The following is a 9,911-nucleotide window of genomic DNA, read 5'->3' as shown; positions in this document are numbered from 1 at the left end:
ATCTTGTCATACACGTGAACCTGTCCATCTCTAAGCTCGATTACTCGCAGAGCAAAGTAAACACCATGTCTCTCCTTGTCTGTCAAGTCCTTGCCTCTTGGATTGCCATGTGCATCACAAGTCCTTGCCTCTTGGATTGCCATGTGCATCAGCTTCTTCCAATTCTGCATCTTCCTTGTGCCTCTTGAGCTTCTTCCAATTCTGCATCTTCTTGTGCCTCTTGAGCTTCTTCCAATTCTGCATCTTCTTGTGCCTCTTGAGCTTCTTCCTCTTCAGGAAACCAATTCAATTCAATGTCTTCATCCTCATCTTCTGGCATCAAGTTCAAATCAATAGCGTCACCCTGTTGAGCTTGTTCTTCTTGTTGAGCTTCGTCCTCATCTTCCGGCATCAAGTTCAAATCAATAGCATCACCCTGCTGAGCTTGTTCTTCTTCTTGAGCTTCGTCCTCCTCTTCCGGCATCAAATTCAAATCCATAGTTGTGTGCTCCTATCTGATCTCATAACAAGAGTATACAAAAGATGAATGGTGAGCATATAATCATAACAAGAAAACCATGAAGAATCCTAGACAAAAAGCAAAGAAACCAAGAAAGAGAAAAGTAGATATTAAAAGTACTCCTTGTTCATAAGCAACTACAGGTCCTTACTACATCTCTCTTTTTTGCAGGGACCAGGGCAGGAATTAAAAAGCAAACAAAAGCAGGGGCCATGAGTACATCTCAACTTTTACTGTATTTCTTGTTGACAACTAGTGCAGGTACACATTTTGAATATTGAAATTATCTTCTGTTAGTAGACCATGGCAGTAGTTATAGAACTATGAATATCTATTACTCCCTCTACAACATCAGAAAAGTTAATAACATCCTCTACAACATTTTCTGTAGAATAGAGTAGGCTTCAATTTGTCAAAACTGAATTTTACTCACTGAAAATATGACAGTGGAGTACTGTCCAAACTGTATTCACTGTCTAAATTTCATTGATGTCAAATTTTATTTATGTGTCAAGTTTGACATCAACTTGACTGAACATCAACTTGACAGATCAAAACCTGACAGAAATTGACAGGTTTTGGAACAAAATGACAGGATCTGAACATCAACTTGACTGAATAATATAGTGTCAATTCTGATTGTTATTTTGGAACAAAATGACAGGATCTGAACATCAACTTGACTGAATAATATAGTGTCAATTCTGATTGTTAACAGCAGAATAATACAGTTAATAGCAGAGTAATGGAGTGAGAAATCTTACTATAAATTCAGTTACTGTAGTTACTGAAACTTCACTGTAATTATGCAAATGAAATTATTATTCTGTAAATTCAGTTAACAATCAGAATTATGTAATGGAGTGAGAAATCTTAGTGTAAATTAGGTTAACAAGAAATCTTAGTGTAAATTCAGTTAATAGTGTGTTCCTAAATAATCTGAGATTTATTGTCAAGTCTGAGATTTTGACAGAAATGTTGTGACATGTTCAGACTAGGACTAATCAAAGTTCAAAGAATTAGTAGAAGAAGCTTGTATTTTCAGCTTATAAATTTTAGGACTATGTGAATAAAATGCTTTCAACTAAGAAGATAATCTGTCTTCCCATCTCACTGCTCACTGCTAGCAAGAGTAGTAGAAGAAGAATTCCAAATAATGTTTCCAATTTGGCTAAATCTGGCCTGAATTTGCTGTAGTTTAGTACATGATTTTTTCCTTCTTTTGTCAATGATTCTGACCTCTATAACCTTTCTCATCATCTCATGATTCTGCCCATGACTTATTTTTTACTGCCATGAATGATTCTGCCCCTCTGTAACATTTTTTTGGCAGTACTAAAGATTGGTCCATCAGAAATCAACATCAATATTAACTGAATTTTTTCAAATTACAGAGCAAGCAAGCAAGCAATGTACACAGATCAATTATGTTTTAAATTACAGAGCAAGCAAGCAAGGCACTGGAGATGAACAAATTACAGAACCCTGTACTTGTTCTCACCAGCAGCAGCACGAGTAGGGGACCTCAAGCGGCAGCAGACGAGAAGGGGATCTCCGGGCGGCAGCACGAGCAGGGGAGGAGCAGCAAGTTGCGGAGAAGCAGCAGAAGGGGCTCCAGCTTGAGGTCCAGGATCGCAAAAGAGCTTGAGGATGAGCTTGAGGGAGCTCGTGGTCTAGGCGCGGCGGGAGCTCGTGGTCCAGGCGCTCGAGACCCAGGCGCGTGCGGGTCCTGGCCGGCGGCGGCGCAGGCCCTGCGAGGAAGGAGGGGATATCGTCGACGCAGGTCCTGGGCGGCGGAGGAGCACGTCTTGTGCGGTGACGGAGCAAGCAGGGCGGCGCAGGTCCTTGGCGGCGGAGGAGCAAGCAGGGCGGCGCGGGTCCTGGGCCGCGGAGGAGCACGTCCTGTGCGGCAATGGAGCAAGTAGGGCGGCGCGGGTCCTGGGTCGCGGAGGAGCACGTCCAGTGCGGCGGCAGAGCAAGCAATTGGGCGGCGCAGGTCTTGGCTGACGACTGGCCCTGGCGACGCGCGCCGGCGACGGGCGGAGGAAGAAGGAAGAAGACGCGACCTGTATGGTGACCTGTTTGTAACAAATTTGAAGTTATAAGGGTGTTTTTGAAAAATTAACATTACACTACGCTGTGGACAACTTTTTCCGGACGGAGGGCGTAGTAGTACTTGCAAATTTCTGAAACGGTCCCAGAGGCCCAGATCGGGGATGCACCAATCATCTACTCGACTTTATCTCTAGCAGAATTAGTAGTGCTGGCATCACCGCTGCCGCTCGTCACCGAGGAACCAAAAGAATCATCAGCCGGCGGCTGCATCAGGTAGGTTGCCACCGGCATCTTCCCCGGGAGACTCGGCGGCGGCACCTCCAACCGCAGCACGCTGACGGCCTGCCTGATGGACGGCCTCAAGGCAGGGTCGGGGTGTCCGCACCAGAGCCCGACCACCATGACACACTCCATCTCTTTCTCGTCGAACTTGCCGTCCAGCCGCGGGTCAGCTGCCTCAAGAATGGCCCCTCTGCCGTGCGACTCCCATACCCACTGCAACAGGTGGATGACGGCTCCGTCATCGCCGTCTACAGCCACCGCTGGCGTCCGACCACAGGCCATCTCGAGCAGGACGACACCGAAGCTGTAGATGTCAGATTCCACACTGGCTTTGCCCGCAAACACGCATTTTGGGTCCATGTAGCCGAGCGTCCCGGCTGCGCCGGTCGTCAACGAGCCCCGGCCATCACAGATAAACCTCGCAAGCCCAAAGTCACCAAGCTTGGCATTGAAGGACGCATCCAGCATGATGTTGCTCGGCTTGATGTCCCTATGCACAACGCGCTCCTCCGTGTCCTGGTGCAGGTACATCAGCGCTGAGCCCACACCAAGCGCGACCTGATACCTGACTGCCCATGGCAGCAGCTGGTCCAGCTTGTAAAGGTGTGCGTCCAGGCTACCATTGGGCATCAGTTCATACACGAGCAAAAGACCATCATCGTCACCGCCATAGAACCATCCAACAAGCGGTACGAGGTTCCGGTGCCGGAGACGGCTAATGATCTTCACCTCGGAGACAAACTCCTTCCAGCCCTGACGAGAGCTCTTAGACACTTTCTTCACGGCAATGTGAAGGTTCATGTCGTGGAGGAACCCTCGGTACACGGAACCGAAGCCTCCTTCTCCCAGCTTGTTCCTGCCAGAGAAGCCGTCGGTGGCGGCAGCGAGCTCGGCATACCTGAATCGTCTCAGCCCAGTCCCTTGCTCGAGTTCGTCTTGGCGTGCACTTCTGCGGTGGAAGTAGGCCGCCACTTTAGGAGGTCTTTCCATGAATGATCTCATGGCAACCCTGGCCGCTGCCACCCATGTTCGCCACCGGTACAACATGGATCTCATGGCAACCCTGGCCGCTGCCACCCATGTTCGCCATGGGTACAACACGAATCGAACCAACAGGCCGATCAGGCAGACAACAAGCGCCACGGAGATGGTGATAAGGCTGGCGATGATGACAACCTTTCGTCGGTGCTTTCTGCGCGCTGTATCCATATTCCTCTGATGCTCATTCTCCTCCTTCTCATATTCCTCGCTATACCGGTACGTCTCCAGCCGCACCGTGCGAGGGCGCGGCTTGTCAGCATCAGCGAGGATGGCGTAGCGCAGGTAGCAACTCGACCCTTTGATGGTGCCACCGCTGTTGTTCGGGAACCATCGCGGCAGCTGATCGGTGTAGTAGGAGAGGCAGCGGGTGCACTCACTCGCTGGCAGATCCCTCGTGCACTGCACCACTGCCTGCACCCACTCCGCATCGGTGAACCCCTCTGTGCCCTCAGCGATCCGCTCAGGCCTTTGGCAAGCCTTCACCATGAGCCGATGAATCAACTTAAACCTTGTGTGGCTCACACCGGCAGTGTCCAGGATGTACCCTGCGAGTACGACTCCTTGGTACCAATGGCCATGGTTTCTGTTGTTCCAAGTTGGGTAAGGGGTTTGTTCCAGCTTGGGCGCGACGGAAAGGTCGACCTTGTCAACCACAGAGAGGTCAGCAACAGAGAAGGAGGACTTGTCGGAGTATTGGATGGTGCAGGCGTTGTAGACCGCGCGAACCGTCCGGCTGTGAGGACACACCTTCATGATACCTTCAGGGGCACGGATGAGGCAGTCCTGGCACTCAGAGTCGGTGTCGCCAGCGTAGCACATGAACATGCCAAAGACCTCGTCGCCCGCCGCGCCGAATGTGCCGTTGAAGAAGCCGCTGGAGTCGGCGGCCACGGGGATGGCCGACAAGAGCCTGTCGAGGTTCACATGGTACTTGCTTCCTTCGGTGTAGTTGCTCGCAGTTGAGCATGAGATCACGGATGGCCGCAAGGGCTGGGGTGTCTCATCGATGACGGCATCGCCGTCGCCGTCAAAAAGTGGGCGGGCGTGGCATGCGGCAACGCCTGCTAGGAGTATCAGCACAAGGCGAACCCATGGAGGTGAAGCCATGGCCGGGCAGGCGGTGGTGACCTTGGTGAGTGGTGAGCGACACAATCACACGAAATACCCTTTGATATATTGGTGAGTGGTCCACTCTAGTCTCCACTGGTAGCAATATTCCACCAGCTCGTGGTACTCCACACATTTTCAGGAACTGGATACCTGCTTACACGTTAGGTGGTTTACACGTCAGGTGATTTCAGTATTCCACCAATATTCCAACAGCTCGTGATTACACGGCATTGACGAAGTCAGTCTTGTAGGCGGGTCTTGTAGCCACAAATTTACGCAGAATTTTCTCAGCTACAAGTAGAAGGCGGTCTTTCATTTCATGAATAGTTGCCCTATGTCCTTTTCAGAAAATTCAGACCAAGGCAGGCAGGGAGAAGGAGTGGCTTGGACTTCGCATGACGACATACTGTCACTACCAGAATTCATATAGACTGGCTCTCAAGTGCTGAAGTGGATCAAATGAGCCAATGGGCAGGTGCCCACAGATCATGAGAAAAGATCGTACATGATCAACAGTTGCATGCAGATATTAACGAAAGACCGGACTCTTGGTCCGGATTTGTCCGAACCGTGTAAAACCTCTATTCTTCTTTAATGCAAAAGCAGAGCTCCTGCTGTTCACGTCAAAAAAAAAATGTCATTAGCTAAGTGGTTCTGCATTGTACTAGTATACATTCGTGATTTTTTTTTAACTCAGCTCCAGAGCAGAGTAAACACTTAAAACGTATACCTTAGTCTGACATGCCTCATTCTTTTTGGTTTGGGCCTACGTTCTCTCCTACTGCCTCTGTTCACTTATATAAGACGTTTTGGCGGTTAAATTTGAACTGCCAAACCATCTTATATAAGTGAAAGCAGAACTCCTGCCTGTTAAAAAATGGTCTCGCACTATCGCTTGAACTCACTTAGACTTTCAAGGTTTTTTACGGAACAGTTTCTTCGCCTGTGTGTGCAGGGATTTATCCTGCAATGAGGCACTTGAACAAATGATTCAGTTTTAGCTACATACTGATGAAAAGGAAATCTCCGCTGATTTATGACGATCTTTTTCCTTATTGAGAAATACTCCCTCTGTAAACTAATATAAGAGCGTTTAGATCACTATTTTAGTATTCTAAACACTCTTATATTAGTTTACGGAGGTAGTACTATGTATTTTGACAGAGATGTGTAGTTATTATTTTGGCATGACTTGTGGAAATTTGGCCGTGCCTTGAATGATACCTTGTGTCCATATGGCTCATTCTACGAATAATCCACTGTAGCGGCAATCAACTTTGAATTCTGATAATGACAAAATTGTAATTCTGGTAGCAACCAAGAGAAAAATCAACAGACTGGGTCACCGTTGGCACAGACGTACAATGAGAAAGACCCTCTAGTAGCTATGTCTGGGGTGGCACAGTGCACCAGGGACCTGCCGCCGAGCGAGTGCACGCGCTGCCTCTCCTACTACACCGATCAGCTGCCACAATTGCTGTCCAACAACAGCGTCGAAGGATCAGTCACAGGGTACAGCTGCCATCTCGCGTACTACACGTACACGATCCACAAAGCGGCTGTCACTGGTGCCGTGGCGCACCGCAAAAGGGTAAAAGCGGTTGTCGTTGCGGGCCTTGTCGCTGGTGCCGTGGCGCTCATGCTCTGCCTGATCAGTCTGTCGGTTTGGTTCTTGTCGCACCAGCGGCGAAGGAGGTCTGCGGTGACAATGAGATCAGAGCTGGAACAACCACTGAAAGAGGCGGTCTACTTCCATGGCAGAAGCGTAGATCAAGACGAGCTCGAGCAAGGCACCGGGCCCGTGCGATTCTCATATGGTGAGCTCGCGGCCGCCACCGATTGTTTGTCCGACAGTAATAAGCTAGGAGAAGGAGGCTTTGGATCTGTGTACCGTGGGTTCCTCCATGACATGAACCTCGACATCGCCGTGAAGAAAGTGTCCAAGAGCTCCCGGCAGGGCTGGAAGGAGTTCGTCTCCGAGGTGAGGATCATCAGCCAGATCCGGCTTTACACTTTATGCTTCCGGCTCGTATGTTGTGTGGAATTGTGAGCGGATAACAATTTCACACAGGAAACAGCTATGACCATGATTACGCCAAGCTATTTAGGTGAGACTATAGAATACTCAAGCTTGCATGCCTGCAGGTCGACTCTAGAGGATCGTGCTCGGGCTTGGCTCTGCGCTGTTGTACCTGCACGAGGAGACAGAGCAGCACATCCTGCACAGGGACATCAAGCCAAGCAACGTGATGCTGGACGCGTCCTTCAATGCCAAGCTCGGCGACTTTGGCCTTGCCAGGATCGTCGGCAATGGCAGGGGCTCGTGCACGACAGGAGCGGCCGGGACCCTCGGCTATATGGACCCAAAGTGCGTCTTGACTCTTGACTGCCACTGCCAGCGTGGAGTCGGACGTCTATAGCTTTGGCGTCGTCCTGCTCGAGATTGCATGTGGCCGACGGCCGGCGGTAGTCCAAGAAGACGACGACGACTCCGTTGTCCACTTGCTGCAGTGGGTCTGGGAGTCCTATGGCAAAGGAACCATCCTTGAGGTTGCCGATGAGCGGTTGGATGGGGAGTTTGACGGGCAGGAGATGGAGCGTGTCATGGTGGTCGGGCTCTGGTGCGGGCACCCTGACCGCAGCTTGAGGCCATCCATCAGGCAGGCTGTCAGCGTGCTGCGGTTTGAGATGCCGTTGCCAAGCCTCCCGGCGAAAATGCCGGTCGCAACCTACATGCCACAGCCATCAGCTGAAGATTCTTTTGGTACTTCAGATGCCAGCAGCGGCACCGGCAGCATCGAGGCCACCACGAACTCTGCACAGACTTGATTATCATTAGATTACTACTGTATCACTTATATGGGCCTTCAGAACTGTTTCAAGAATTATTATTTTGTACTAGTAGCGTTGTTTAAAATTAGAAAACGGAACTGGACTATAAGGACTGGCCACTCAGGCCATAAAATCGCCTGAAACTCGAATTTGAGTTATCAGTGAACTTTTGAATTTTAGGTTCGAGGCCGCCACGAGCTCGACACAGACTTGATTAGATTACTACTGCATTGCTGATCTGTGCCTTTAGGACTGTTTCAGGAATTTTCTGGTACTAACATTTATCAATGGCTTTGAGCATGATTAAAAGAAGAAACGGAACTGGACTACAAGGGCTGTGAGTCTGTGATCACCCAGGCCAGAATCGCCTGAAACTCGACTTCGAGTTATCATATCAGTGAGATTTCAAATTATGGGGACATTGCAGTGAAAGGTAGTGGAGATGACTAGAGATAAACCGGCGTGATGCAGTAGGAATACTTCAACGTAGCTGGTCGTTACCCAAGTCAGGAATTTTTGGTCAACAGATCTAGGGAATGAATCTAGTTAACGGGACATGCACATCTGTTGTCTATGTAACGCTGATTTAGAAATCTAATGCTGGAGAAAATTCATACCTGCATGAAGTGTGAGATACGCCAGACATGCGCGTCCTGACTGCCCATGTCCCTGACTTCGTTAGTGGTAAACGTGCTGGTGATCTCGTTGTGGATTCTGGCATAGCTAGTAGTCCAATGTGCTACACACAAATTTGTTTCTGCGCCTGAAAATTCTTCTACTTGAGCTGTCAAAGAGACCGATGACCGAATCCATTGACTTCACGGATCCTGTTAACTTCCCAGATTCTAATTGGCAAAATATTCTCTCCTTTCCAGTCCTGTCAGACACCAGTAGACCAGTGCTATTAGTAAACGGCAATTAGTCATAATTCATAAATAATTAGATCGACCTGCTAGTGTATCGCCTCTGCTAATATACCTCATTCCCCTTTGCAATTCTCTTGACCAAACGATGGTGTCAAGGCTGTTACTTTGTTCATCTCCATTTTTTTATCAACGGTCTCAGTGAGTAAATTGTACAGAACTACTTATGATGAGTCTCACCAGTCAACATCTTCACCTACTTTCATCCTCCCATCTCTCTCCAGTCCCTCATGTCCTCAACTTGGACTTCTTCTGCATCCACTAGTTAAGTTGACTGACCATCCACTCTACCATCTTCTTGAACCCCTCAGGAGAAGTGAACACTGCTGCATAAAGCCATACAGAAATTGATTTTATGTTGAATGAAAGCAGAAAAATTCAACATTCAGTAGAAAAAGCACCAGTCACTCCCCAACTTCAAAAAAATTTCATCCACATCATACTACCGTACTACTCCTTGATCAATTGATTTGACTGATGCGGGCTCCATGCCTCTGCTCTTGCGTTTTCTTCTTGCTGCCACTCGAACGCAAGCGCCGGGCTGTGCTTTGAGTGCAGGCTGTCCAAGGGGCATTGCAGCTACACCCAGGTTCAGGAATATCCATTTAAAAACAATAAAAATCACAACAATTTTATTTAATAACACATGATAGATACCGTGTCGACATCCAATGATAAAATTCATGTATGTAACTATGTACATCTCGTATTTCTCCTGCAAACTTGCATGTCATTACAAAAAATTGCAAACACGTTAAGAAAACCATTGTGGACTTTCATTCGGGGTTCATTTAACATGGTTTAAATGACGCTGATACTTGCTTACGTTTACTTGCAGTAGTCTATGCAAAATCCAGATACATTGGGCAAGATATTTGGTGGAGACTTAACCTCAAAACAGGCTTTTGACCCGCTTTATAAATAAAGCACCGAACAAAGTACACGGCTGAATGATACAAGGAGGTGATGTGACCCTCTTATGAAGCAGATCCTAGAATATTCGGATCACGTAGTTTCCATGCTACTGAGTAAAGCTTTTTAATTCAAAACTAAGAAGGCACAAGCGGTTCCAAATAAGAAAGAAGAGTGGTAAAAACAAGACACAAAAAAATAGAAGGGGCGACAATCACTGATTGAAAACAGTGGTCACCATGGGATTTCTTGACCAT

General features: G+C 48.2%; 2 protein-coding genes and 1 pseudogene across 3 annotated transcripts; 2 read left to right on the top strand and 1 right to left on the bottom strand.

Annotated features, from left to right (window-relative positions):
• The first annotated feature begins 648 nt into the window (after positions 1-648).
• LOC125507850 lies at positions 649-2,424 on the top strand. Of its 2 annotated transcripts, none has more exons than XR_007283063.1 (2): positions 649-760; positions 1,894-2,029. XR_007283063.1 is itself a non-coding variant. In XM_048672372.1 (2 exons), exons 1-2 carry the CDS (start codon positions 712-714, stop codon positions 2,422-2,424), a joined length of 531 nt encoding a protein of 176 aa, XP_048528329.1. In that variant the 5' UTR covers positions 655-711. The 2 variants fall into 2 exon arrangements, 1 of the variants encoding a protein (XP_048528329.1); XM_048672372.1 differs by having other exon boundaries at positions 655-760; positions 1,943-2,424.
• LOC125507848 (cysteine-rich receptor-like protein kinase 10) lies at positions 1,888-5,084 on the bottom strand. The gene is made up of 2 exons (XM_048672369.1): positions 2,676-5,084; positions 1,888-2,577 (listed from the first exon to the last, which is right to left on the bottom strand). Exon 1 carries the CDS (start codon positions 4,982-4,984, stop codon positions 2,729-2,731), a length of 2,256 nt encoding a protein of 751 aa, XP_048528326.1. The 5' UTR covers positions 4,985-5,084; the 3' UTR covers positions 1,888-2,577; positions 2,676-2,728.
• A 1,138-nt stretch (positions 5,085-6,222) lies between these two features.
• On the top strand, positions 6,223-7,888 carry LOC125555626 (annotated as a pseudogene).
• Positions 7,889-9,911: the final 2,023 nt, after the last annotated feature.

The sequence above is a fragment of the Triticum urartu genome, chromosome 5, assembly GCF_003073215.2.
Source record: "Triticum urartu cultivar G1812 chromosome 5, Tu2.1, whole genome shotgun sequence".
Lineage (NCBI taxonomy): Eukaryota > Viridiplantae > Streptophyta > Magnoliopsida > Poales > Poaceae > Triticum > Triticum urartu.
Note: the sequence above shows the minus strand (reverse complement) of the source record. Positions and strands in the feature narration are given on the sequence as shown.